We start from the raw sequence: 26,704 nt of genomic DNA on the forward strand, positions 1-26,704 counted from the left end.
GTGCGGGGGGGATGAGGTGGCATTCAAGCGGGGGAGGGACATTTCATGAGGATTTCGTCTGATTCAAATTAGAACTATCGGGCTTGTCCATTCAAACCGAATCTTGCATTCCTCCCTCTTCTCCCATAGATGACCATGGCACAGTTTACGGCAGAGCCGTTTTCTGTTACTGGCAAGACAGCTATTGTCACAGGCGCAGGTTCTGGTAGGTACCACATTCAAAAGACTTTCGTAGAGATCGCGCTCACTAGATCCAGGAATCAACCTCTGCTTTGCTCAGCTTCTCATCTGGCGGGGCTGTAATGTCGCTTTAGCAGACCTGTCCCTTCGACCAGAGGCGCAAGAACTAGTGGATAGCTATAGTTCGAAAGAAGCATCTCCTCGCGCAGTATTCATCCCGACAGATGTCACCAAATGGCCAGAGCTCGAGAACCTGTTCGACAAAACGCTTGAAGAGTTCGGTGGATTCGACATCGTCTGTCCCGGCGCCGGCGTATATGAGCCCTCGTGGTCGAACTTCTGGCTCCCTCCCGGCTCAAAGCAGAGCAGGGATGACCCCCAGTCGGGGCGATATGCAGAGTTGGATATCAATCTGACTCACCCTACGCGGGCAACCCAGTTGGCAATATCGCATTGGCTGTACCCGGGATCGAAGGCAGGCGAGGCGCGCGCGGCAGTCTCCCTCAAGAACCCCAAGCGCATCATCCATATTGGATCCGTCGCTTCACAGGTTCCTGTCTTCAGGGCTCCTCTCTACGGCGCCTCCAAGTTCGCGATCGCGGGCTTGGTCCGCTCATTGGCGGACCTGGAGCCTCTGCATGGGATTCGTGTGAATGCGGTTGCTCCAGGCCTCGTGAAGACGCCTCTTTGGACGGAACATCCCGATAAATTAGCCAATATAGACCCTACTCGGGATGCCTGGGTGACACCCATGGAAGTTGCTGAGGCCATGTTGAACTGTGTGGAGAGCGGGTCGAAGATTGGTGGAACTGTCGTTGAGGTGGGCGCTGGCAGAACTCGCGTCGTTCCTTGGTACAACGCGCCCCCTCCGATCCCAGTCCCCAAGCTGGACTGATCACCAGCAATAGCGATGCTGGTAATAATGAAGTGAAGGCATGGTTGGACGATGAAAGTGTGTGGGGACCGAAGAAGCAGACACAGGATCCGGGCTACTAGAGGAGTCGATAAATTAGAATTAGCATTGCCTTCACTAGGTTTAATGTCTGCAACAGTAAATCCTAGGATCCTCTCTACATCAACGTGATCGTCCTATGTAATCGAAGTCGTGACTCAGCATCATATATGCCACCTGGGCACCTGGCAGAGGTAATGTCTCTTCTACTTCAGCTTTGATATCATTTACTCGGAGATTATCGTCTTCCAGTCGGTCTTCTTGAATAGAGCCTAAAGAGACATAAGCATAAACATACTACCAGAAAAGGGGGTTGAAAATTCCTGGAGAATTGAAACCGAACCTGGTGGCTTTATGAATTATCTGGTGGATGCGAATCGCTTTCTGGTGAAAGCCGACCGTACGCTGGTGACATGATTCGCATCCTGGTGGATCAAAGTCGAACTTGGTGATATTATAAATTATCTGGTGGGTGCGAATCGCTTTCTGGTGGAAGCCGACCGTACGCTGGTGGCTCAAAGTCGAACTTGGTGATTCTACAGATTCTTCGGTTCTGCCGGTACGTAAAATGGTAATCTAGAGTGACTTGTAATTTGTTTCTACTTTGAGATTCGCATATCCTAGCAGCATCCACGGACATCATTGCTCAAGTTCTGCCAGGAAGCAAACAACAGCAGTAGCAAAGGCCTTCGCATCATCCTGCCTCTCTTTAAGATCAGGCCCAACCTGCTCCAAGAACAGTGACAACTTGGACTCCTTCCAACCGAAGGAAGGCGCAGATTCAACACACATCTTCTTCATGCCGAAGGCGTCCATCTCATAGTGGCCCTGGACAGAGAGCACACGGCCTGGGTAGTAGAGTCCTTGGATTGGACAGATAGGAGTGCTACCCACATTGATCCACGGCGCAGGGAGCGAGACAGGAGGAGATTCGCTCAGGCGGACGGGGGGTTCCTTTCTCAACGGCCATCACCCGATCGCCGTGGAACATCTGGATACGGAGTTGGCCCTTGGGCAAGTGGCCCAGGGCATGGGGAAATGCCTTGAGAAATTCTTGCTCCATCTGCACAGTGTGGATGCCGACTTCCCTGCCCAGGGGGCATTTCTCGACGTAGACGTCGCGGACGGGGTCCCGGGGGCACGCATGAGGGTGTACCCGATGAGCTGGTGGCCGAAGCAGGTTCCCAAGATGCGGACCTCGGGGTACTCATCAAAGACCTTCTTGATAAACTTACTCAGGATTTGCATCCATGGCGAATGGGACATTTCATAGACTCCTGGGGAGCCGCCGGTGATCAGAATGGCATCGATGGGTTTGGCAACGGGCGGGTGGTCCGCGGAGACATGGCCGCGAAGAAGCTCAAAGTCAGGGTAGTGGCCACCGCGGATATCGAAGGGGGGTCACTTTGACATTGAATGGATTGGCTGGGTGTCCTTCATTCAAGCGAGATGCTGTCTCATGGAGAATATCGCGAAAATGGGCGCTGCAGAGACCGCGGGCCTCGTACAGCTGGCGGGCTGGGATGTCGACATCAAGGACTGCGATGTGGATATTCTTTGGCATTGCTTGTGTGGGATATTTGCAATTTCAAGTTCAAGTCGCTTGGTGGGATTACTCAGGCTTGAAGAATATGGGATTGATATCTGGAGGGCGTAGTATGAATCGTCCTCCATCCTTCAGAGGACAACCTTGAATTAACACCACCATCAGCCCCGAGATCCTTCAGGGCGTTTATGTAAAAGGATACGAATGCGTACCTTGGAAAGGAAGTCAATGAATAATAAAAACAGAGTTGTATAGGAAAGAAAACCAAGGTACCCCAAGTGACTCCAACTTGATCGGGATTATTATGTAAAAGTTAGGGCAAACCCTGGGGCCATAACCTTAACGTTGAGCCCCCGTTACATCTCACAAGGACCCTTACTTGATCACTCATGAAATTCATCGATCATCCTTCATTAAAGCGGAGTCAAAAATTTATTTTAATGGAACACCTTTCGCTAAATGCCTCCAACAAAGTATAAAAAAGAAGCTCAGACTTATTGCAGCCGCCCAACAGCTGTCCATGAGGTTGTCGTGTCGTCAGTCAGAACGGTAAGCTTCCATCTTCTTGCTTCCCACCTCGGACCAGTTTGTGCTCAGAGAGGTGCCCTCACTCTCGACAAAGCTTTTCATCATTGCACGGCGGGTATCCGGGTCTGCATCGGCATATAATTTCTTGAAGAAAGCATTCGTAGCATCACCGCCGTAGTCAGAGCCGATGGAATCAGTATCAGAGTCATCCGAAGCATCCTTCGTTTTATCCCTCTTCGTCTTTGATTTCTTGCTTGTCAGGGTATCTGCCAATTTGTCCCAGTCTTTTGGCCCAGTGCGAGAAGAGCTAGGGTATGAAGGACCTTGGGCGGACGAGGTCGCTGGTGTTGCCGACACGGCAGGGCGCTCTGCGAGCTTCGTCTCATCTACTGAGCCTTCTAGAGTTTTCCATTTCAGGCCAGCTGACTGTTTCTGGAGAACGATCTCGATCTTTGTGCCCATAACAGTGACTTTTGAGGCAGTGGGGTCAATGCTCGCGTAGAGGGGATCCAGTGTGAAGTCGTATTCAGCACCAGATGGAAGCGGAAATTGGACCGATACCTGTGAACAATAGTTAGAAACATTCATACCGATTGAATCAGTCCAGCTTGGGGTTCCCCTCACCGAATCGGCGTTGAGCTCTGTCTGCAGGCTATCCTTTGCAACGCCCTTCGCGTACAAAGTCACCACAACAGCGTCCTGTGACTGATACCATTCATGTCGGACTTTCTGTGGCGGAGCTGGGGCACTTTCTTTGTTTGATGTGACATCCTTTGCTTCCTCAGTTGCCTTGCTTGCAGCGGATGAGGCCGGATTCACCAAAGCAGCGGCCCCAACAGTTGTCTTGTCCGTCGTAGCTGACTTTCCCGACTTCAGCGCTTCCCACTGTGCCTTCAGTTCTTTCTCCGTCGGAATGTGTACCGAAGTAGGATATTCCTGCACAGTAGCCGTAGCTTTCTCATCACCCTCGGGCAGCTCACCCAGTCGACGGCGAACCTTCATCATCCAAATGGGCAGTTCCGCGGATATCCCGCTTTTCTTCCCAGCGCCGGCCATGGCCGCCTGGACACCCTCAGACTTTGACTGTGGCCCGTTTTCCCCAGCTGTCTTCTCTTCGATCAGTTTGAAGATATATTCAGCATCACCGTACCGCCCGTACTGAAACAGGGCGATAGCGCGTCGCATTTGAGCTGACAGGATCAGCTCGCGCTTCCCCCGCTCACGGGCAAGTGTCACTGCGACTTCTGCATCGTGGAGAGCTGCTGCAAGGTTTGGACCTCCGTCAGCAGGCTTCAGGCGCAAGAAGGCTGTAGATCGATGGATGTAGTACGCGGGGGCGCGGGGTAGCTCGGTCAAGGCGCGGGTGTAGTGCTGGATTGCGAGAGGGGCGTTGGATTCGGCAAGTGCCTTGTCACCCTGCGCTGCGGCGTTCATGGTGGCTCCAGGGCAAATCGCGTGGGAGGTTGGGTGTAGGTGGTTCTCGAATATGAATGAACCTGGAGTTGGCGGAGACTCGTGTGCTTTATACGGGAAGCTCGAGGTTTGGGAGCGACGCTGGGACAGAGGAAGAAAGTCTTCAATGGAATACGCAACAAATCGATTTGAGTCAGACTATGCGCATCATGAGGAAACATCAAGCTCACTTTCTATATCTTTCTAAATGGATCTTTGCATCGCAGCCTGGCCGCCTGGACAAGCTCCGATTCGATTAGATTCTGGGTGGGGACTCTTCCTCCGCCTTTTTCTGCCGCATAGCTAGTAAACCTTCTGGTCTGGCTAACAATGGGCAGAATTCAAATGCTGATTCTCCTATCGCTTGCCTATTTCGTCGCATGACTGAGCGCTCGAGCTGGGTATCATTAGGAATATCCAGGTAATTGTCCCCATATTTAGTGTAACTCACTACATGACAAGTAACTGTGCTGGGGATGCCTTTGTGCTTACCGCCTACCAGTTCTATGTTGTATATAAATATCAATGATATGAGCACTATAGCGAGGTATCACCTTATACACACTACAACAAACATTGATGTTTGGCGCCATCGTAATTACTGATGAATATGCCAGCCGCATGTTCATTCCTACATAGGAGTGGATGAAGCTTGTGCTCATGTTTGATATAAGCAGAGGCTCAGTTTGAGTCCGCCCCTGAATAGATCTGCGACCAGCCACACTACCGAGAGGTAGATCTTTTTTAGCTCATTCACACAGTTAATTCAAAACGTTACACACTCAGGGCAGCACGAGTCATGATGCCTGGGACTCAAATCTGTTTTAGCATTGTTGATCCTTCCCGGGCAACGATATGCAGGACAACGGAGTACTATGCTCCTCTCCCTTCTCATCCGGAGTCCACCATTTACTGTAGCTGCTGTGTATGTACTTTGAGATCTGACAGGATAAATAAATATAAGCACATCGACTCAGGCAAAGCTAATGCATGGAATAGGGGACATGTGCCGGATTGTACAGTGCAGCATTGAGAATGCACGGGGGGTGGGTCCAACCCCGGGCTAGACGACCCGCTTTAGCAGAGCCAGCCAACACAAGCTCCCTTCAAGTTCTTAACTCCTCGAGGAGAAGCAACCGGCACAATGACCTCAAGAATTGGACCCTGGAGGTCAGACGCCCAGGGTCACCTGTCTAAAGACCCCAATGGCGACCTCAAGACCGATTACACCCGCTGGCGGTTGGTGAACGAAGAAGGTCGCCAGACGTGGCGGTACCTTGAATCCGATGAAGAGAACGCCGCCTGGGTACAATCAGTTGCTGAGAAATACCATTTAGGTCTCCCAACTGTACGTGTAGTACGGCTTTCGCTCAATGCGCAGCTACTTACCTCGTTTTCCAGGGATTGCCAATTCTGCCTGAGGCCAAAACACCGCTTCAAGCTGCTGAGAATGGCCTGTCTTTCTTCTCACATCTGCAATTAGAGCCCGGTAACTGGGCTTGTGAGTATGGTGGTCCTATGTTCTTGCTGCCAGGGCTTTTGATCACTTGGTACGTGACCAACACTCCAATTCCACCCGAGTATGCGACGGAGATCAAACGTTATTTGTTTGCCCGTCAACATCCAGAGGATGGCGGTTGGGGTCTGCACATCGAGGCCCATAGCTCGGTCTTCGGTACTGCTATGAACTACGTTGCCTTGCGTCTGGTCGGTGTCAGTGAGGACGATCCTCGTATGGTCAAGGCCCGTGGTCTGCTGCACAGTTTCGGTGGTGCTGTCTACGGTCCACACTGGGCAAAGGCTTGGTTGAGTATCTTGGGAGTTATGGACTGGGACGCTGTTAACCCTGTTCCTCCAGAGATCTGGTATGCTACCCATAATTATAGTAAATTCATGATGCTAAACGATCAACCAGGCTTCTCCCCGACTGGGTGCCCTTTGCTCCTTGGCGTTGGTGGATTCACATTCGTCAAGTGTTCCTTCCATTGTCCTTCATCTGGTCCAAGAAATGGTCTCACCCCCTCAATGACTTCACACGACAGCTCAGAGAGGAGTTGTATACTCAACCCTACAGCTCTATCAACTTCAAAAGATACCGCAACACGATTCATGCTGCCGATAACTACTACCCAAAGACCTGGCTTCTGAATACTCTTAACGAGGTCCTAGTTCACCTTTGGAACCCCTTCCTTCGCATTGGCCCCATAGTCAAACAGGCCGAGGCTTGGACCTGGAAGCTGATTCAGATGGAGGATGAAAATACCGACTACGCGGGATTGGGTCCCGTTAGTAACCCGCTTAACATGGTCGCCTGCTACATTCAAGAGGGCCCCGATAGCTACTCTGTCCGTCGGCACCGTGAGCGACTGAACGACTATATGTGGATGAAGAACGAGGGTATGCTCGCAAACGGAACAAACGGTGTCCAGGTGTGGGATACAACTTTCGTCACGCAGGCTGTGGTTGTCGCCGGCTTCGCCGATGATCCCAAGTGGCGGCCGATGCTTACGAAGGCCCTCGAGTTCATCGAAGACCACCAGCTGCGTGAGAATGTTCCCGAGCAGGAGAAGTGCTACCGTCAACACCGGAAAGGTGCTTGGCCCTTCAGTACCAAGACCCAGGGATACACCGTCAGTGACTGCACAGCTGAGGGTCTTCGATCGACCATCCAGCTCCAAGAGATGCACAACTTCCCGAAGCTTATTTCGCTGGAGCGCTTGAAGGACAGTGTAGACTGCCTGTTACTAATGCAGAACCCAACTGGTGGTTTCACCGAGTACGAGACCACCCGTGCATCTCCCAAGGTCGAGTGGCTCAACGCCGCCGAAGTTTTCGGCGGAATTATGATCGGTTACGACTACCCAGAATGCACTACAGCCTCCGTGACCGCACTGTCTCTCTTCAGCAAGTTCTACCCCGACTACCGCGCCGACGAGATTCGCGTGGCCAAGCAAAAGGCCGTGGCTTACATTAAGCGCGTCCAACGCGCCGACGGTAGCTGGTACGGATCTTGGGGTATTTGCTTCACCTACGCCGCCATGTTCGCACTGGAGAGCTTGGCCAGCATCGGTGAGACATACAAAACCAGTGACAACTCTCGCCGGGCCTGTGAATTCTTGATCGAAAAGCAACAGGCCGACGGTGGCTGGGGTGAATCCTACCTCAGCAGTGAAAAACACGTCTACGTGCAGCACGAGAAGTCGCAGGTGTGCCAGACTGCTTGGGCTCTGTTGGCCCTAATGGAGGCCCAGTACCCTGACCAAGAGCCTCTCAAGAAGGGCATCCAGCTGCTCATGTCGCGCCAGCAGGCCAACGGCGAGTGGTTGCAAGAGCTCTATTGAAGGTGTCTTTAACCAGTCATGTATGATCTCGTATCCCAACTACAAGTTCTACTGGCCTATCCGTGCATTGGGCTTGTACAGTAGGAAGTACGGCAACGACCCTTTGCAGTGAAGAGAAAAAAAAAGCTTTTGAGATGTTTTAGCATGCGCTCTACCCTTAGGTAGTCAATAATAATGCAGCTCTGTGCATCATATTCTCTTGGCTCGCATATGCTCCAGATACCACTGTGTAGACTCCAACATGTATCCTAGCTGGCAGAAGTGTGGAGGCGCACCAGCACGTATTCTCGAGTAGATTCTAGAGTGCAGGCCAAGTGATAAGGAGATATGAGGGAAGGAAAAGAAGTATCAACAGGAGGTTGGAGAGTCTTGGAAAGCTCCCCTAATCCTGGTGGTATGCCATGGATTTAGGTGTTTCTTCCCCTCGAAACTGGAATCGGGTGACCTTTTCTTTGGCTGGCTGGTTCTGGGGTGTATATACGACTCCGTCGTACTACCAGCATGCAATCATGCCGAGTAAACCACTACTTGCTCTTCATTCGAGGAGTGGATTTTGCTAGCAAGAATCCCTTGCAAAATTGTATACTATAATGATTCTAGCTTACCAAGTAGATGAAAGACATACACTTTGGAGTCTGGAGTCGCTAAGTTGTTCGGTTAGTTCGCATGCATCTCGTCGGGAGGCGGTAGGGTAGGATCGCTCACCTTTTCGCCCTACAGACTTCGACCTCAAGTTCATCTCTCCTCTCCATTCGATATCCAATGGATCTTTATACGCCATCACCACAAAATCTGGTGGAAGAGTATATTCACAATACCTTCGAAGGCCTCAATCAACAATTGGCTCTTCCGGCGTCGCAGGCCCAGCCCTCGGTCACTTTACGAAGTCGAGTATGTCCCGGAACATACATCGTCAATCACCAGAATGGGTCACTCGAAGCTTCTCGGTCGACCGAACTGACTCGTACTTACTCCTGGCCGGGCAAAACTGCTTTTGAAGCGTGGAGATTCAGTATGGAGGACCCTATTTACAGTTCCGAGATAAGAGCTGTCGGCAACCACTGACAAGAGCCTAGCTGTTATAATTCGTGTGCTTGCAATTATCGAGCAAGCTATCAAGGACAGAAAAACAGTGACGAAAAGGTCAGTGATTTTGTACCTTGGCTCGGAAGAATGGGCTGACGAACGTGAACCTGGCAGAGATATTTATTATATCGATCCAGCATACTTCAAATCCCAAGTTATAATTAACAATATCATTGAAGATCTTGCATACACCATCGGGGTCAACCGGGCTGCATTGAACGTGGTAAGTCTCTACCGAACTACTGGGAAGTATTTGTTCATCTAATGCGTATCCTAGGAGGCAGCAGGCAAAGGACTGGTAGCGGGCCCAGTTGTCTTAAAACGTGAAGGCCAGGTTATACTAGACGCTCGCTCCTCCCAGGTAAGCTCAGACCTCGGAGGATATCACTGAGAAGACTAAGCAGTTTAGGACTCTTTAATCCCCCGTATCTACGAGGAAGACGAAATCGATATCTTCGTTGCTCGCTGGGTGCTTATTGTGGAGAAGGAAGTATGGCGTCTCCACCTCTCAAATGCCGGAAACTGCTAATGGATCACTCTAGGCGGTCTTCCATCGACTTGTGAGAAACAATTATCACACAACAGCCCTCGCCGGAGAAGGAATCATCGTCACAGTTCGTACTAGTAGAGGAAGCTATTGTCAAGGCCAATCACTGATAAGTGTTATACTATAGGGGAAAGGCTATCCCGATATCTTCACTCGCGCGTTCCTTCGTCGACTGCTAGAGCATGCAGCACGAGTACGAGGACGGACACCGCCGTTCTACGCATTGGTGGATGGAGACCCAGACGGCCTCGCCATCATGTCGATATTCAAATACGGCTCCGCAGCTCATGCGCATGACAATTATATGTATACTATCCCCACCCTCCAGTGCCTGGGTCTTCGGGTATCCGAAACCGTACCAAGGGTTATGAATTATGCAAACAAAGCATCTTCACCTCTGTCGATGCGGGATCGCCAAAAGGTCATCTCAATGCTGCGAAATAACCCCGCGTGGGCGAGCAACGGACCCGAAACTGAGAGTCGAGTCGAACTCCAGAGGATGTTGATGCTAAACATTAAAGCTGAAATCGAGATGCTTTACGATCAAAATGGCGGTTTAGAAGGGTGGATTGACCGGAAAATGTTTCGGCAAGAGTGATCGTTGGAAACCGAGAATGCCTCTTCAAGTTTATGCGTCGGTATCACTGCTAGCAGAAGTAAAGGGGTATGTATCACAATATGTAGCATCGCATACCACTCTAGGTACTATGTAACATTGATATCGTATTAGGGTATATCAATGAGATTCATTTTCTATCAGGAACCACTTCATTTTTGCTGTGGCTCATAAACACACAAAGCTTAAAGGGCCCAAAATGGGCCATGCAAAAAGGAAAACCCAACGGACGCCCATTTATCGCAACTTGCTCCCTCAAAGACACATATCGCATTCGTCTAGAGACCCAATCCCTTGCGCACCTCGTCCCGAACCTTCTGCTCATACTCAGATCTGCGCTCACGCCACATTTTAGCTGCCTCGACATTGGCAGGGCTCTCGTCATTCGGCTCAGCAAGCATGCTCATCACTGAGATCAGGATCTTCTCCACGCTCTGGATAGGCGACCAGCGTTCCGAGGCATGTTCATAGTGATTCGGGTCGTCACCTGGTGGGTGAAGGATAGAAATGCAGACAGTGCCATTGGGATAGACTGATGGAAAGGCAGGTATTAGAATTGAGGGGGATCACAGAGGGCCACTTGCTAGGTGAGGACTTACCGTTCGGGTGCCACACCCCGCCGCCAACAAATTTCATAGTCGGGGGGCTCAGAGGATAGTCCTTGGGGGAACTTGAGCTCCGCAGCAAAGACACCGCCTTCAAAGGGGGTACCTCCAGGACCTTCAATCAAGGCTTCCCAGTAGAACATGTCATCTTCGGAGACGGGGCCCGCTGTGATCCCCTCTGGGGGGTTTGTGGAGAGGTTCTTGTATTCATGGAAGAGACGCTTCTGTGCGACAGAAGAGCCCATGTTGACTGCCTGGCAGGTTCGATTGGCGGAGGGAGATATGAAACCGGTGGGATTGACCCTGGTGGGGGGGTAGGGTTGGAGTGATCGGAGTGATCCGAATGTCCTAGGCGGTCAGGGCTGAAATACTTAGTTGAATGTGAATGGACTCGAAGCTCAAGGCGCAAGTCAAATCGATATCCGAAGGGGCCAGCCGGAACTAAGAATGAGCAGAAGAGGGAAAGAGAAGAAAGTGTGCCACCGGTGATCAAGTTCACGGGGAGCAGCGTCATTGTCGGGTCGCCCCGCAGCGATCTGGCCAATCGAAACTCTAATGTCTCTCGTCTGATCTATACTGCTCAACACTTACTTCTTGCTAGATGTACTGGCCCAGCATCCATCAGAAAGTTCTGCAGAGTGGAATAGTTTTACAGTTGGTAGTCTATCTCAGGTATCATATTCTACAGAAATCAGAACCAGCCAAAGCCATCACCGTCACCGCCGTCACCATCTTCCCCATCACCGCCCCATGGATCCTCACGGCCCCAGAAGTCATCCTGTTCCTGCTCAGGCCATTTATCTTCATAGAAGTCAGGTGGCTGCTGCCCGTGAGGAGGCATTGACTGCTCAGGTGGGATATCTTGGGGACTTTGCTGGCCCGACATACCCCGTTGCATGGCTTCATACCCAGCCATAGCGCCGGCGCCGGCCACTCCTGCACCGACACCTTCAGCGATGCCCCCAGAAGCAGTGCCTACATTACCAATGGCTCCGCCAGCGGTCCCAGTAATAGCTCCTGCCTCGCCGGCAGCGGCACCTCCCCGCAGCAGCGCCTCCAGCAGCCTCTCCAGCAACAGCGCCTCCAGCAGCCTCTCCGGCTGTGGCTCCGCCGCCCATACCTGGGAACCACATGGGCATGAAGCCGAACTCTCCTGAGCCACTGTGCCGGCTGAAGTAGTCGAAGTCGATGCTAACAGCCGTAGCTAGCATCACAGCTCGTTGATCCAATGTCATTCCAGTGGGGGTGCTTTCATTACGATGAGCCTCGGTACCAAGTCCAGCCGAGTCCATGCGCAATGCATAGACACCGGTGTCTGTGAAAAGCTCCCGAGCAAATCCCACAAAGTTTCGATTCACGGAGCCGATTAGGCGGTTGTCGGCCGAAAGAAGCGAAAAGTCCCAAGAGAGGAAAGGTTCATTTACATATGCGAATTGATTGAATACGCCTTGCCCTCCTGGAGAAACTTGCGTTAATTGTGTTTGCTGATCTTTAGAAAGTCCCGAATCTGCTAGAGCGAAATTTTGAGTACCCATGTCCAACGCTGGATTTGGCGACTGGTGATAGGTGAAAAGGTTGTACTTGCGGCGTAGCGGCGCCCATTGCTGCTGCGCCTCACCGATAACACGCATTTGGTCGAACCCTAAAGGTGAAACACGAGTGTTGGATGTATCTCCAGTCAGTACCAGAGACCCGGTGGGGGTGTGTTGGAGACCAGTCGAGGAATTATAAGCGGTAGAGTGGTCCAACGGGTCGTACACTTTGATCCGAGAATTGATCCAAGAGAATGGCCGGTGGAACTAGAAAAATCAATGTATGAGAAAGAACTCAGCGTTTCAAGGATGGGGAAGGCTAAGAACTTACGCGCAGTACTTCATTTTCATGGCGGTCGAACACATGAGTGACGAAGCTCCGGTGAGTATGAAACCATTGTCGTGCCATCATGCTACCCATGCCCTTCTCCTGTTCAGCAATATAACCAACGTGGTTGCCTTGTGCATCCATAATGACATATCGGTTGGCTTGTTCGAACCCACTACCGAGGCGAACCCATCAGTAACTATAGGACAAGAAGAAATAGATCCCACGTACATCAACACATTCATCATTTCGATCTGACGCTGAATCACGAGCCCTGAATTGGACAGAATGTTTGTTGCGGGGTGTGTTTCCTTGAGAACGCCATTTGGGTCTTCGGGGATGTAGACCGGAGAGAGGAGGGTGTTTTGCGCAGGGTCATAATTGATATTGGGAGTCTCTTGTTGGTCTGGGTTCACATTTTGCGGTTCTTGTGATGGTTCCGCTGCCCTTCTCGCTGACGGGATGCGCTCTGGACGAATGCTGCTGTGGCGAGAGTTGCGACTTCGAAGAGTTGAATAGGCGCGCCGGGCAGGGACATCGCGGAGCGGTGACAGCCGCAGCCTGAGTGCCCACATAGCTGAAGGGCCTTATTACCAAGCTCTCTGTCTGTACAGAATGGCTGTGGTGGGTGAGGTGGTGAGTAAAAGGCGGAGGACGGCGAGCTCTTCGATGACGGAGCATTGCCGCTTCGCGTCGCGGGGTTAACCGGAGCTATCAGGAACCGGTGCAGATCTCTACAACCCGACCAGGTCATTTGATTGCGGTACACTTCACACTTCTGGCACGTTCTATTTCTAAATAGAATAGTAAAGATTCTTTGTTTTTCTTTTCTTTTCTTTTCTTTTTTTTACCGAATGGCCCGATATGTTCGAGGAATTTCCAAGGCCCAGATTAATCATTAGCTATACGGTGTCAAATCCCTAGCCTGGCGATAGTGTTATTTAAGTCAGAATGATATAGTCGAATAATTCCTATTGATACGGACAGCGCGGGTTGCCATTGTATACTAGCACGCATACTTTGATCAAGATACTTGGATAGCTCCCAGATTCAATTGCCTATGCGTATCCTACTCGCAGAAGCTGCCACGGTCCATGCCGGGAGTACCAGAGTACCAGACCTGACAACAGCGCAAATCAAATACCATTTGATTCCTAGTATATATTCCGCCTCGAGGTACATGGACTGGTTTCGCCGGGTTTCATCTGGGTACCCGAATTTCAGAGCAATCCTTTCCTGGCCAGTTCAATCTTCCGGGCTGCCTCGCCAGCTTTGAAGCCACCTTTAGACACACAGATGGCGCTTCCCTCTCCTAGCTCAACTTTTTCTTCCACATCTGGGTGTGGGCAAGGGCAATGGTGTGGAAAATGGACACATGCGAGGGTTCCGGGGCAAAGGTAGTTACTGCATTGAGCTATCAAGTTGTCAACGTTAGCAAATTTGAACTTCACAATTAAAGAATAGTGGCGCGGGTGATTTCTCACTCACCTTGAGCCCACATATGCTGGTATCGTCCGCTATCACTTGGGGCATTTCCAGATCCGCCTTGGTGGCGTTGCTGTTGCTGGTTTCCTCCAAACATGTGGTCAAAGAAGTTGAATTGGGCCTGAGCGACAGTCACAAGCATACATAAAGCCCACAGGGCTTGCCCGAAGTATCGCACCATGTTCAGCAGGAGCAACCGCTACCAAAATGATTTCGTCCTGCGAAATAGAGGAAGATTGGCTGATAAGATAGTGCACGTCGCGTACCTCAATGAAGCCAGTTTACTTGTCCGGTCTCAGTCACGTGACGCCAAGGGGGAACTCCAGTTTTTTTCCCGGACTTTCAGAGAAGCTGAGATTACCGTCAGTCTTGAAGTCCGCCCAAATCAACAATGCTTCCGCCCAGGTTTCTAGCGCCCTTCCGGGCGTTAGAACGGGTGTTCGCTCCTCATTACGGTCTACTCCGGCCCTGTATCAACCACAATCCCTCATTCAACGCACCCTCTCCGCAAACCTCGGTCTCCCGAAACCTACACCCTCTCTTTCTCATCGGCTTCTCCCCTTCTCACAGGTGCGATACGCCTCGCACGCGTCCCAAGGAACAGCCAATCGACACTCCCGCGACCCAGCAGGCAAGCGCCTTGGCGCGAAGCGCACGAACGGCGAGTACGTGGTGCCGGGATGCATCATCTTCCGACAGCGCGGCTCAAAATGGTTCCCCGGCGACAACTGCGCCATGGGCCGTGACCACACCATCTACGCCACCCAGGCCGGGTATGTGCGGTACTACCTAGACCCCGCCCGGCACCCGGATCGCAAATTTATCGGCATTGTGTTCGAGAAGGAAGGGAGACTGCCGCATCCTCGGAATGCGCCCACCCGCCGCAAGCTGAACATGGTTTCTGTTCCCCGGGTTGAGCCTGTGGCCTTTCAGTCTGATATGGTTGCTTCGATTAATGAGAATGGGACCCAGGTGGGCAGCGTTCCGGCTGCTGATGCTGCTACTGGGCCCCAGCTTCGCCCCGGCTATATGTACCGGGAGGCCAATTGGGTCATTGGTCGTGCGGCTGAGAAGGCTGGGATTACGGCTAAGTCCTACGATCGCGGAAACCGGTGGCTTGCCTGGAGAAAGAGACAGGCTCGTATCGAGCGGGCTGCTCAGATGAAGAGCTTGAAGGGCAAGAAGAAGAAATAGAGGTGCATCAGTTTTTTGCCCCCGGGATTGGGGGGCTTTGTAGCGATACGAGAATTCCTCAATGGCGTTTTTATGTACAATAGAAAGTGTCACATTCCTAAATATCATCTCCGTGTGTACAACTTGAAGCATTGCATGTCCTTAGGTCGATCGAAAGTAACTGTTCCGGATTGGTTCTCGAATAGCCTAAACATGGGATCGAAGTTCTGGCACACATGAAAAGTCTAGGTGAGCCTTAGCTATTCCTTGGCCGGCATTGCCGAAGAGAAGCAGAAAAGGGAAAGGGGAGTGCAGCAGACGGAGTTCATCGCTCTTCTAATCACTTGCATAGCTTTTAAGGTTCCTCCTTTTGGATCCTACAACAGCCTTTACACCCAGTTCTAGAAAGTGACATCAAGATCTAGCAAAATCCACCAGGATCAACTTTCGTGACTTTTCCGGCAGATACTAGCAAAAAAAATCTTTGCTGGCTCAGGATTTTCTCTTCTTACAACCACTCGACCTTCATAGCTTTAATTAGGTGTAGCTTGACCATACCAGTTCCACCCATCTCCGGCAAAATTCACCAGGGTCGACTTTCGTGACTTTTCCGCGAGATACTAGCAAAAAGAATTTACTGGTTCTGTATTTTCTCTTCTTACACCTATTGGACCTTTATGGCGTCGTTTGCTGTATCGTTAAAGCCCTGTTCATAGAATGTGGCACCAAGATCTAGCAAAATCCACCAGGATCAACTTTCACGACTTTTCCGCCAGATACTAGCAGAAAAAATTTGCTGGGTCCGTATTTTCTCTTCTTGCAACTACTCGACCTTCATGGCGTTGTTTGCTGCAACATTAACGTCCCAGTCGTAGAAAGTGACACCCATCTCTAGCAAAATCCACCACGATCAACTTTTTGTGGTTTCTCCGCTATATATTGGCAAGAAAACCTTTGCTGCCTTTCTTTTCTCACGGAAATTCTCCTAAGAGTGGAGCTGCTTCGATGGCAAATCTGAATGAGAGCGGCCATTCGGAATCAACAGGCTTTCGAGTAGGCGTACGTTTCGAACGGAAGTGGATATGGATGTCCAATACCCGTGATTATGCCATCGATGGAAACACCCTGCCTCGGCTACGAGTAAAGTTTATAAGGTAGAAATAGCGTGCCTCGAGATAAGACAAGAAAGGTAGGAAGCTTTGGTCGCGTGGCAGTTGAACAAATTGAGGGGTCAGTTGGCCGGCAAGGGTATGAAGGACAGGGACCAATTTTTAAGCCATGCAGCCGGGGCAGTAGTATATCGATCAGGGAAGCTATTTGGGGCAAAAGGGCCCGATGTTGTGCAGAGCAGACCCTCTTCAGACAGCCCCTTCCAGCCCCTTTTCGATAATCTTACAGTCGGCAAACGGTCCCCCAAAGGTCGAACGCCGGTGATTCGGCGAGGCGATTCGGTTCTCATCATGAAACAGCGGTTGGAAACACTGCTCGACGTTGGGTGCCGGAGAAGACAGTGGAGCAACGACGATCACCTAACCTATCGATTGCAGTGCAGCTATGAAGAAAATGTCTTATCGTCATCAACGGTGATCAGCGAATATGTTCTTGTCTGGCCAGAAATCTAAGAGGATTGTTGATCAGTATGTGGTTGAAACTATCGCCATCATACGGCACGCATTTCCGCCACATCAGTTCGCGGACGATGAACGCACAAGAGACAACCAGCCACCATCCATGGCCCTGGCCAAGTATTCCGTTCAGCCGTTCTAGTGAGCAAGCACTGCTGCACTGCTGAAACATTCCAAGGTTCTGCTGGGAGGGGGAAAAGGGGGTTGTCGTGAGAGATTTCGCAGACTAATGTTTCATACTGGGCCGAAAGGGGAAACACTCTGCACGTTGAGAGCACTGCGATCTGTAAATCTTGATCTGGACCTGCGAGGCTCTAGAATCGCCCCCGAAATTAGAAAAAGTATCCCTATTGCTCCGTACCCCGTACAGGACCCGCCGTTTCGTCTTAGCGCACCTCGGTGGTTTATTTTGATCGCCGTGGAGCGCACGAGTCAAACGCTGCTAGCGAGGCTCTCCACTCTCGAGAGAGGATGGAGCCGGCCTTGGATAATGTAAGGTGACCTGTTTAGAGCTATTTTAATCGGAAGGTGTTCCCGCTTCAGTTGAGTTTGAAATATTTTCTTGACGGGCGACCAGTGGGATTCAATCAGATATCGGCTAGGGATTCCGGGGGTTGAGGTTTCAAGCGGTACAGCTGGCCACCATGTTCAAGACAGCGATGCCCTTCGAGGGTCTGGCTGTAGCAGTCTTTGTTGTATGTATCTTCATGGCCGGCTTATCGATCATTGCTGTGCTATTGAGGTGCTTTGTGAGGCTGGGCCTCGTTCGTGGTGCATTCGGCTGGGACGATGCACTAATGATTGTCGGGTTGGTGAGTCTTTCGTCTGTGAACGCCTGTTAGGCTGCCAATTTGCTGACTCGAATTCTGATTTAGGTTTTGTTCATTGGTCTCAACTCATGCTGCGCATTTGCAGCCACAGAGGGCGTGGGGCATCATGTCACCGAGTTTCCGAACCCGGATATCTACAAAGAGACTCTTTGGGTATGTCGCAGCAGCAAAGCTAGATCAAGCAATAGTTCCCTAATGGCCGAACACAGAAATGGTGGCTCGGACAGCAACTCTATCTATGGTCCTCCGCCGTCGTCAAGATCTCAATCGCATTCGCCCTGCTGCGACTAGCGGTGAAACAGTGGCATCGCGTTATTCTTTGGTCTATTGTGAGCACTGTGATAGTTATCGGCCTGTTCTTTTGGCTCGTCCTTCTCTTTGACTGCAACCCTGTCCAGTATTTCTGGAACAGACTGGACCCGAATTATCAAGGAAGTTGTCTATCTACAAAAATCCTGTTGGATGTTGCCTACACCTACAGCTCGGTCACGATCCTCTGCGACTTCACCCTGGGGGGCTTGCCAATCCTTATGGTTTGGTCGTTGCAAATGACCTACCATACAAAGATTGCCGTTGGAACAATCTTGGGTCTCAGGCGCCATGTAGGTCCTGCCCTGACCGAGGCTTATCTCATAGCATCCACTGACTGCTAGTAGCGCAAGTGTGGCCGTCGTGATCCGGATGCCTTTTCTGCACCACTACGAGGACGCCGATTTCCTTTGTAAGTCATTGGCCACCAAGACTCGATCTAATATTCGAAAGGAGTGCTCATTTCATGCCTCATAGATTCAACCACCCAGATCATCATCTGGTCAGTCATCGAAACCGGACTCGGGATCATCGCCGGCAGCCTCATCACCCTTCGCCCACTAATCCGCTGGTGCACCGACGGCCGAGTAGGCCAGCCTGTCTCCGAGAACAAGAAAGCCAAGCTCAGTGATCCAGCCTCCTCTCTGCCCCTCACCAGCCCGGAGAGCTACCCGCTTCCATCCTCCCAGCCAGACCATATATGGGCTTGCCCCAACTGCTACTACCCACTCGCAGCGCGAATCTCGCCCCAGTCCATCTCAATCTGGCCATCGAAAACGCCTGTGCATACACCCCCACCAAACCAAATCTTGAACCCGAGCCAAAGCTTGGAAGAGTTGAACCCCTTGGGCTACGACGGCCGTGACGTTCCTTTCACCCATAACAGAACCAGTCCGCTCTCCATAGTCTCGTCCAGACTCTCCTCTGTATTCAGGGGGACACCATATCGTTGACAACTAATCTCTTTTGTTCGGGCCCGGGAAGAGAGTACAAGGCCTATAGCTCCTTTCGGCTCTACATCACCGAGGTTGATCCTCTGTATTAATATGGTAACAAGGCCCCAGGCGGGCATACGGTATAGCATAATACAACTGGAATATATCAAACCTTAGCTTGGAAAGCATTATAGCATGGCGATTTTGTAAATCGATCAATGAGATTGGTATCAAGCTAAATGAATCAAATAACTAAAGAAGCTTCAGGATCAGTCAAACACAAGCCGGCCAAGAATCAGACTCTGGCACACAAATTCGTTCCCAACAACTCTTGCCGGAGGCGCCACCGGTGTGACTTCCTCCGAATTCAACGGAAACAATGCTGATGACTTCTTGCGCTTCCTCCCCGCCTTTCCATGCGACAGGCTGATCCGCTGGGTCTTAGACCGAGGCGTCAACATCACCTGCGCAGCAGGCTGATCTGCGTCATCAACATAGATTAGATCCCAGGGGCAGGGCAGAGAAGTCTCAGACTGCGATTCGACCAACGCGCGGGCGGTCTCGAGATCGGGCACGCGTTCCACGCGTGACGCTCCGAGGGCGTAAGTGAGAAAAATATATGCCTTGCGCTTTTCTTCCGCCTTTCCTCGGCCCGTAACGATCAGCACGGACTGGCCATCTAGGAGCTTGGACCTGGAGGCGATGGTGTTGGGCAGGAGAGCGTCGACGGGGGAAGAGATGTTCATGACGCGGGACTTCGTGGCACCGTTGAGGTACATCGAGTCTCCTGCCGGGAGAAGATAGATGTCCCATTCGAGGATTTGGCCTTTGGCCACACAGTCTTCGACCCAACGGCCGCTCAGACAAGGGAGACCGAGGGCGAGAGCTTGCATATACTTCTCGCGGCGGGAATGGGAGTCGGCTATCAGACATGAGAATCCGATGTTTTCAGCGAGGGAGGTTAGTTGAAGACCAGTGGGTCTGTCGTTGCTTGTGGAATTCCCTTTCGTTGGTGTGTTGGACGGGAAGATAGACGAGGGTTCAAATAGCTCGGTAAAACCGTCGTGCAAAATCGATCCACCGTTGTCGGTAATCAACTTCGTGATGCGATTCTTGGCGCGTTCATCTTCCTTGTAAGATATTGCAAATGCCATGTTTGTGAATAGTCCACCAGCGGACTGTACTGCGCGAGAGAATCTGACGCTAGGAGAAGCCGGAAGAGAGGACTTTTCGGACGGCGAGTGGACGGAGCTCTCTTTTGGATTCATCTCCGGCTGGAATGTGAAGGCATTGTCTTTCAGCTGATTCCACAGAATAGAGTCCAGATAAATACGAGAAATGGGAACTGTGATCACATTCTCACTAGAGTTGAGGCCGCCGTTCGGAAGGCTTTTGCGTTGCTTTGGCCCAAGGATGAGGCTTTTGTGGCCATAAACATCTGTTTGAGGGTAAAAACCAGACTCTGCAGCTTGAGCCAGTTCTTCTCTCGTAACTTTGTCGGCAAAGCCACGCACGATATGGGTGACCTTGGGCACACCCCGCATATCAACTTTGACTGCGTCTCCGACGCGGAACTCGAGTCGCTTCACCATTCCTTTCACTACATCAACAGGAAGGCTATCTTCGAACTTGACAGAATATTTGTCTTGCGACACACCAATAGGTGTACCGAAGCAGGTGGCTGGGTAGTACGCTCGCTTTTGACCCATCCATATTGCAAGTACTTGCCTGGGGGCAATTTGGGCGCTGTCAGAAGTGATCCGGACACGGCTAGGGGTCGTAGGAGGACTGCTGCCAACGTGGCTTCCAAATGGCAGAATACTATCAGAGGGTGGTAGATCATCGGAGTTGATATCTGTGCCCTCTGAAGCTTGCGTGGTCTGAGGTTCAGGCTCAGGCTCGGGTTTGGGTTCGGGTTCGGGTTCAGGTTCATGCTCGGTCTCAGGCTCAGGCCTTGTTTCCGATTGAGAAATCTGAGACGGAGGGCGTTGAGCTCGAGGTTCGGAGTTATCCATAGCGACCAGTTGCGTGGGAGCCCGGGTTTTTACATCTGTCTTTTGCAGAGGGGCACGATGTTCTTCCAGTCGATGCCGCTCCGATTGACGGGAGTTATTCATTGTGCGATGTCTTGACTTTCGTCGTGGGATTGGCTGTTGTGGGGAGCTTCCAACATCCCAAACATTATCGTCACGCCGAGACACATTTGCTTGCTTGCGAACTGTCGTAGCGGGGACTTGAGATATTGGAGAAGGTGCATTCTGCGACAAAGGATTCTCATGGATTGGTGCAACCGTCTTTGGAGGGCGAGGCGTGGCAAAATCGAGATCTGAAGTATGGAGGCTCTGCCCTAAATTGCCTCTTCGCCTCTTTCGAGGTCGAGTCGGAGATCCATCAATGACGAGCGAGTTGAACTCTTCATCATCGGCCGTCAAAAATTCCATGTTGATGTCAGTCATTTTGAAATCTCCGATTGGGGAACATTCAGAGGCAATCTCAGTAAGCCGCCGGCGCTGTCTGCCACTTGGGCTAGACAGTACTTGCGGCACTGCTTGAGACTGTAGAACTTTGAGAGGAGAAGAAAGTGCACGGTTTTGGGAAGGCCGGATTTGACTGAATCGCTGCGAGCCTCTTGGAAACATCGGAGGAAGATCGTCGTCCTCATTCTCGTTGGCACCCGGGTTGGACTCCATATCAAATTCATTATTATGGGTCTTGCTCGGGCTGGTTTCGGGAATCCTCGTCAGCCGAGCCAGATCATGGACTGCTGGACGCAGGTGTACAGGAGTTTCTGTAATGCGAGAAGGCAGTGATGATGGTTTATCCCCTGCCCCGCTCTGGGCTTTGTAGGGCTGCGATCCTGATTTGGCTTGGTTTGAATATTGATTGAACTGGACAAGTCTATTCTCCTTGAACGATGTATCGTTAGGTTGACCTTGCTCTTTGCGGATTGCTGAGCCTGGCATTGGAGTCAATGGGCTAGGAATAGGCCGGGGAATCGGCGGCGATGATTGTTCACGATATCTGACTGGCGGAGGAGTTCGTGCTTCATCAGAACTGCGCGAACCATGGGCTACCTCGAGCACTGTGTCGAGCTTAGTTTCATTGCTTCGCTTTGGCGATGGCTGTTGGGATTGTTGCGAGTCCATGACCATTATCTGTGAGGAACGACTAGGGTAGTGGTGACCTTCTTCATGCATGTCTGCTGCATCGTGATGGGATTCGTTCGCACCCTCCACGCTCTCCTCAACTCGAGATGATGAAGTGCCCCCCATAGCAAGGACTTGGGATAATCGTTCATGAGCACTACTCGTACCAACAACAGCGTCAAGTGGGCCCGCATAGTTTTCTTTGTCTTCTTCCGAGGATGGTGGGACCTCCTGGGACTGAGGTACCTGCGGCGCTGGTTCTCCTCCTGTTCGGTCTCTTCTTCACTTCCAGGGGGGGTCAAGTAATTCCACGTCGGTGTTGTCATGCAAAGATCCTAGTGAAGTAGTTCGGGCATGAGATGTGGACGAAGGCGCGTTCAGGGCAGCAAACTGAGCTGTTGTGTCTTGGTCTATCTCCCGCTGACGACGGGCATTTTCAACAAAACTCGATTCCTTATCAAATTCCAGATCTAGAGGATCCGATACATGATCAGCCGACCGAGTCAGGCGCTCACCCAGTGTCCGATCCCGTCGGCTTTGCGATTCCTGCATAGAGATATAATTCATGTTCGGCTCCGAAGATTCACGTGCAAACTGCACCAATGGCGACGATACATTTTTGATTAAGCGAGTATGTTGCATAGGTATGTCGGGTGATGGACGATCCGACATAAGCTCTGGTTGTGGCAGGTTTACCAGAGGCGATGACGGAGCCTGTGTTGCCTTGAAGAGTTGGCTCAGGCCCATGAAACCACCACTTGACTCAACCTCTCCCGCCAAAGGGTTCCGTGAGAAGCTTGGTGTTCTGGCAGTACTGGGGGGTTGGGGGCTTCTTCATCACGGTGCCGGGCGTTTGCGCCATGAATCGCTGCGATTCTGGAAACAATTCGGGTTGGAATGCCATCGGGGAGGATTCGCTCTGGTCGTAGTTGCTTTCTTCATCAGGTGCTAAGCTTCCATTCTCTTCGTGATGATTACTCTCGAAGCCGGCAAGGAGATCGATATGCCCACTATCCCCTTCATGTAATGTCATGAGGGTTGCCGCGTCTGCACCATTTTGTGAAGCGCCTCCAAATGCAGATACATTCTGGCGGATAATACTGTCATATACCGATTGCGAGACCGGTTGGGTGTCACTAGGAAGAGCCTCGGCGGAGCCCATTGGGCCCGCTTGTGGTCCAGACATTAAGTTCGTCTCGTTGACTTCCTTTAAATTGGTGTGGGGGTTTGACGATTTCTCTGCATAGTGCTGGGCGGAGGAGTGGAGCGTTCTGGGGACGCTGGGAGGAGTCGGTAGCGACGGAGAGGAAGGTTCTAGGCCGGAGGGCGAAGCATACGGAAATGCTGCAGGGCGGTGGTCAGTTTCGAGGTGGGAGATGCCAGTCACTGGCTCGGGAACAATTGGCAGCGTTGGGTCGTGCTCCTGAAGATGTCAAAAATTAGTCCAATGAGAACCTGCGACGCTGCAGGCCATTACATACTAGTCCCAACGCGACGCGTTGCAGCGCGGCAATGTCGATACTGTCTTGGGTTTCCGTCCACTCCATCGTCTCCAATATCGACCAATTGCGAGAGAGTACTGCCCAATCTGAGGCTTTGATCTACGCTCCAGCATAGTTATCATCCCTTCTGGGCGAGTCCTGCTCAACGTAGACGTCCCGCGCAAAAACGCATGTTAGGAAGCGGACGCGAAACGCGTGACACACGTGACTGGCCCCAAAGTAATATTACCTCTTTCAGCCTGGGACGCTAAATGTGTATTACCAGTATATTCAGGGAAGGCTACAATTGATCGAACTGTTTGAAATGTTGCACATATTCAATATCGTGAAATTCGTAACAAGTTACAGGGTATCTGAAGCCCATCGTATCTTACAGCTCTTTAAACAATGCAGTAGGGATCTCGAGCCGGCTCTAATCACGACTTCGATTGGCAATCCATCGTCGGAGAAGAAATTCTCGCACTCGGTAGCGACCGAGCATAGCACCAACATCATCGTAAGAAGACGATGGGGGCGGGACTTCCACATAACAGATGACCAGAGTCTTCTTGACACTGGCTTGGACACGATTCACGCAGTGCAGCCACCACCAACTCCGATCTTGCTTCCGAGCTACATATTCCTTGCGCTCCTGTGTCTCAGACCAGTAGGGATGCTCATAGGCGGGTACGATGATGACCGCAAACTCTGCATGCGAGAACACTGGACCCCTGTTGTAGAGAAGGTAGTCCGTGCCGAATTTCACACCGGAGCGGACAACCCATCCAAGGAACGGAAGTGGTGATAGACGACATAGGAGGTCAGGAAAGGGTCGTCTGGTTGGATGTCATATGACAACTCTCGTGGAGGAGAATAGGAGTGGTGACAGAGCAGGGGAATGAGAGAGGATAACGGGATCGCAACATTATTCATGTCAACGAGCTGTAATGCACCAAGACCATATACCAAGAACAGAGCCTCTTCTTTGGAAAGTTCCAAGTGCTCCTCATTCTCAGGTTCCAATTCCAACTCTAGCTCGAGATCTTCATCATCGACTTCGGTGGAAAACCTCCTCGCACGCACGACGGGAGAGAACCTAACCGTCTTACCATTTGAACGCACAGCTTCAACTTGGCCTTGCAAAGGGACAGAATTGCCATTGGCAGTTCCATTCGTTTCGGCTTCGGCTGTCCGCTGCCGTAGAAGCTCCTGGTATTTGGCATCCATGGCCCTCTTCACTGAAAACTTTTCCATAGTGACCGTCAATGACTCGGATGATTCCAAAGGAGTGCCGGCTTCCCTGGCGGCGGTTTCAGCCTTGGTGCGCTCTTTGATGATTAAATCATCTATACGAGCTCTCTCTAGCTTCAGTTCGCGGCGCTCAGCTCTGCGTTTCCGTGTAGCCTCTTCGCTGGTATCGCCGCCTAGCTGGCCTCGTCGGGCCTTCTCCCGGACTAACCAACTCGGTTCACTTCGACTCAAACTGCCCTTGCCGAAGAAACCCATCTCCCATAGCGCCCGGATTGCTCTCTCATCTGTTACGTGGATGGCTGAGACGGCAGGGTCGAAGTAGGCATTGTAGACTTCTTGACGTGGTGGAGAAAACAGGAAGGTAAGATACGAGAGAGCAACGCTAATGAGAGAAATGGGATTATGAGGAATTACGGAAGGAACAGAGTGGGTTTGGACTGGGAGAGGGAAGCGATGAATTTGTCTGTAGTTGGGCCTTTGAGGACGAGGACGAGGCTGGCCAGCGACTGCAGGAACACCAAGAGCCAGAGCTGGCTTGTCGGTCATCGTGACAGGGTTTTACAAATGGTACTGAGATTCTGGCGAGAAGTCAGGTCAGTCAAATTGTCTTTCAAATTTTCGGTGAAGAAAAATTAAGACAAGACGGTTTTCTCAGATACCGTTGTAGTCATTTAAGCAAGTCATCGACAAAGGCTAGAAATCAAAGTGCCAATTGCCTGGGCTTAAAAGTTGGGTCATCATCGAAGAGATGGTGGTGGGCAGAAGTGCAAAAGATAGCTATGAAAGCTTGAACAGTGACTCACCTTCCCTCTCTGAGGCCCTCAATTGTTGGTGTGGCGGGCCAGAACATGCAAGAACTCTCTCATAGCAAATGAATAGTGCTGCCTAACGCCTAAGCATATCTAGAGTAAGTTCTGGTGCATCATTTTCACCATGTGCGGTTTGCAATGTTGGAGTAAAATCTTGCCGGGCGCGGGCGGTTTTTATCTGCGTTGGTGACTAAGCATCTTTTCGGCAAAAAAAAATTCCTCGAGCCTCCGCCAAGTCAAGATCTCCAGTTGACCAGCCAATTCCACTTGCGACGAAACACCTTTCGACGAAACATCACTCAAGTAAGTTGATACCTGCTCTAGCATTTCCATTCCCTGTATGGCCTTGAGACTTTGCAGAGCTGACCTATTGATAGAATGCATCTTATGGTATGTGGGACGTGTCCGCTATCTTGAAGGCTTCAAGACCAGCAAATATGTGATCCATGAAACTAACCGGCAAATCAGTACACTATTGGTCCTGACGGCAAGCGCGTCTACACCTTGAAGAAGGTATGTTCCCGGTACTCTTGGCATTTGTATTGGCGCAATGCTAACTTCATCGGCAGGTTGTTGGCGACAAGGTCTCCAAGTCGGCGTAAGCAACCAGATCCCGGACGAGGACAATTCACAATTACTGACACGCAGAAGCCACCCTGCCCGCTTCTCCCCCGATGACAAGTACTCTCGGTATGTACAAATAGGTGTCTTTACAAGTACAGCTACGCGGGCGTGGAGCTAACAATATTTTCAGTCACCGTGTGACCCTCAAGAAGCGCTACGGTCTCCTCATGAACCAGACCCAGAAATCCTCCTGTACGAATTGATGCCCCCGCATTCGCTCCAACGAAGATCTGACGCTTACTCCTGCAGAAATCATGACGGTTTTGGAGGAGATTCAATTGCAAAAATGGGATTGAGCGATAAGGGCTGGTGGCCCATATCCA

The 26,704-nt window shown here is 51.2% G+C and overlaps 13 protein-coding genes across 13 annotated transcripts; 6 read left to right on the top strand and 7 right to left on the bottom strand.

Annotated features, from left to right (window-relative positions):
- Positions 1–135: 135 nt before the first annotated feature.
- On the top strand, positions 136–1,075 carry N7468_003586 (uncharacterized protein; the record flags this gene model as incomplete). Its single annotated transcript, XM_058472883.1, has 2 exons — positions 136–205; positions 258–1,075. The coding sequence occupies 2 exons, from the start codon at positions 136–138 to the stop codon at positions 1,073–1,075; spliced, it is 888 nt and encodes a 295-aa protein (XP_058331886.1).
- Positions 1,076–1,771: 696 nt separating this feature from the next.
- N7468_003587 (uncharacterized protein) lies at positions 1,772–2,696 on the bottom strand (the record flags this gene model as incomplete). The annotated part of the gene is made up of 4 exons (XM_058472884.1): positions 1,772–1,980; positions 2,027–2,220; positions 2,289–2,491; positions 2,538–2,696. 4 exons carry the CDS (start codon positions 2,694–2,696, stop codon positions 1,772–1,774), a joined length of 765 nt encoding a protein of 254 aa, XP_058331887.1.
- Positions 2,697–3,215: 519 nt separating this feature from the next.
- On the bottom strand, positions 3,216–4,640 carry N7468_003588 (co-chaperone SGT1; the record flags this gene model as incomplete). Its single annotated transcript, XM_058472885.1, has 2 exons — positions 3,216–3,767; positions 3,831–4,640. The coding sequence occupies 2 exons, from the start codon at positions 4,638–4,640 to the stop codon at positions 3,216–3,218; spliced, it is 1,362 nt and encodes a 453-aa protein (XP_058331888.1).
- Positions 4,641–5,802: 1,162 nt separating this feature from the next.
- N7468_003589 (terpene cyclase/mutase family protein) lies at positions 5,803–7,999 on the top strand (the record flags this gene model as incomplete). The annotated part of the gene is made up of 3 exons (XM_058472886.1): positions 5,803–6,006; positions 6,060–6,523; positions 6,574–7,999. The coding sequence occupies 3 exons, from the start codon at positions 5,803–5,805 to the stop codon at positions 7,997–7,999; spliced, it is 2,094 nt and encodes a 697-aa protein (XP_058331889.1).
- Positions 8,000–8,761: 762 nt separating this feature from the next.
- N7468_003590 (uncharacterized protein) lies at positions 8,762–10,230 on the top strand (the record flags this gene model as incomplete). Its single annotated transcript, XM_058472887.1, has 6 exons — positions 8,762–9,011; positions 9,076–9,308; positions 9,363–9,446; positions 9,495–9,575; positions 9,628–9,699; positions 9,760–10,230. 6 exons carry the CDS (start codon positions 8,762–8,764, stop codon positions 10,228–10,230), a joined length of 1,191 nt encoding a protein of 396 aa, XP_058331890.1.
- A 296-nt stretch (positions 10,231–10,526) lies between these two features.
- On the bottom strand, positions 10,527–11,098 carry N7468_003591 (E2 ubiquitin-conjugating protein UBC7; the record flags this gene model as incomplete). Its single annotated transcript, XM_058472888.1, has 2 exons — positions 10,527–10,780; positions 10,864–11,098. 2 exons carry the CDS (start codon positions 11,096–11,098, stop codon positions 10,527–10,529), a joined length of 489 nt encoding a protein of 162 aa, XP_058331891.1.
- A 446-nt stretch (positions 11,099–11,544) lies between these two features.
- N7468_003592 (scramblase family protein) lies at positions 11,545–13,288 on the bottom strand (the record flags this gene model as incomplete). Its single annotated transcript, XM_058472889.1, has 4 exons — positions 11,545–11,973; positions 12,050–12,652; positions 12,717–12,888; positions 12,945–13,288. 4 exons carry the CDS (start codon positions 13,286–13,288, stop codon positions 11,545–11,547), a joined length of 1,548 nt encoding a protein of 515 aa, XP_058331892.1.
- A 645-nt stretch (positions 13,289–13,933) lies between these two features.
- Positions 13,934–14,379, bottom strand: lcl2 (the record flags this gene model as incomplete). The annotated part of the gene is made up of 2 exons (XM_058472890.1): positions 13,934–14,127; positions 14,202–14,379. The coding sequence occupies 2 exons, from the start codon at positions 14,377–14,379 to the stop codon at positions 13,934–13,936; spliced, it is 372 nt and encodes a 123-aa protein (XP_058331893.1).
- Positions 14,380–14,468: 89 nt separating this feature from the next.
- N7468_003594 (mitochondrial 54S ribosomal protein bL27m) lies at positions 14,469–15,392 on the top strand (the record flags this gene model as incomplete). Its single annotated transcript, XM_058472891.1, has 1 exon — positions 14,469–15,392. One exon carries the CDS (start codon positions 14,469–14,471, stop codon positions 15,390–15,392), a length of 924 nt encoding a protein of 307 aa, XP_058331894.1.
- Positions 15,393–17,640: 2,248 nt separating this feature from the next.
- Positions 17,641–19,088, top strand: N7468_003595 (uncharacterized protein; the record flags this gene model as incomplete). Its single annotated transcript, XM_058472892.1, has 5 exons — positions 17,641–17,808; positions 17,872–17,979; positions 18,036–18,428; positions 18,463–18,547; positions 18,613–19,088. The coding sequence occupies 5 exons, from the start codon at positions 17,641–17,643 to the stop codon at positions 19,086–19,088; spliced, it is 1,230 nt and encodes a 409-aa protein (XP_058331895.1).
- A 251-nt stretch (positions 19,089–19,339) lies between these two features.
- Positions 19,340–22,963, bottom strand: N7468_003596 (chromatin-binding protein RAD9; the record flags this gene model as incomplete). The annotated part of the gene is made up of 2 exons (XM_058472893.1): positions 19,340–22,462; positions 22,529–22,963. The coding sequence occupies 2 exons, from the start codon at positions 22,961–22,963 to the stop codon at positions 19,340–19,342; spliced, it is 3,558 nt and encodes a 1,185-aa protein (XP_058331896.1).
- Positions 22,964–22,979: 16 nt separating this feature from the next.
- On the bottom strand, positions 22,980–25,494 carry sen2 (tRNA splicing endonuclease subunit SEN2; the record flags this gene model as incomplete). Its single annotated transcript, XM_058472894.1, has 4 exons — positions 22,980–23,639; positions 23,698–23,817; positions 24,182–24,428; positions 24,479–25,494. The coding sequence occupies 4 exons, from the start codon at positions 25,492–25,494 to the stop codon at positions 22,980–22,982; spliced, it is 2,043 nt and encodes a 680-aa protein (XP_058331897.1).
- Positions 25,495–26,135: 641 nt separating this feature from the next.
- Positions 26,136–26,584, top strand: N7468_003598 (H/ACA ribonucleoprotein complex subunit NOP10; the record flags this gene model as incomplete). Its single annotated transcript, XM_058472895.1, has 4 exons — positions 26,136–26,147; positions 26,226–26,270; positions 26,368–26,447; positions 26,512–26,584. 4 exons carry the CDS (start codon positions 26,136–26,138, stop codon positions 26,582–26,584), a joined length of 210 nt encoding a protein of 69 aa, XP_058331898.1.
- Positions 26,585–26,704: the final 120 nt, after the last annotated feature.

This window comes from Penicillium chermesinum, assembly GCF_028974085.1.
Source record: "Penicillium chermesinum strain IBT 19713 chromosome Unknown utg000003l:1.0-5111272.0:1.0-5115320.0, whole genome shotgun sequence".
In the NCBI taxonomy this organism is placed as follows: Eukaryota; Fungi; Ascomycota; class Eurotiomycetes; order Eurotiales; family Aspergillaceae; genus Penicillium; species Penicillium chermesinum.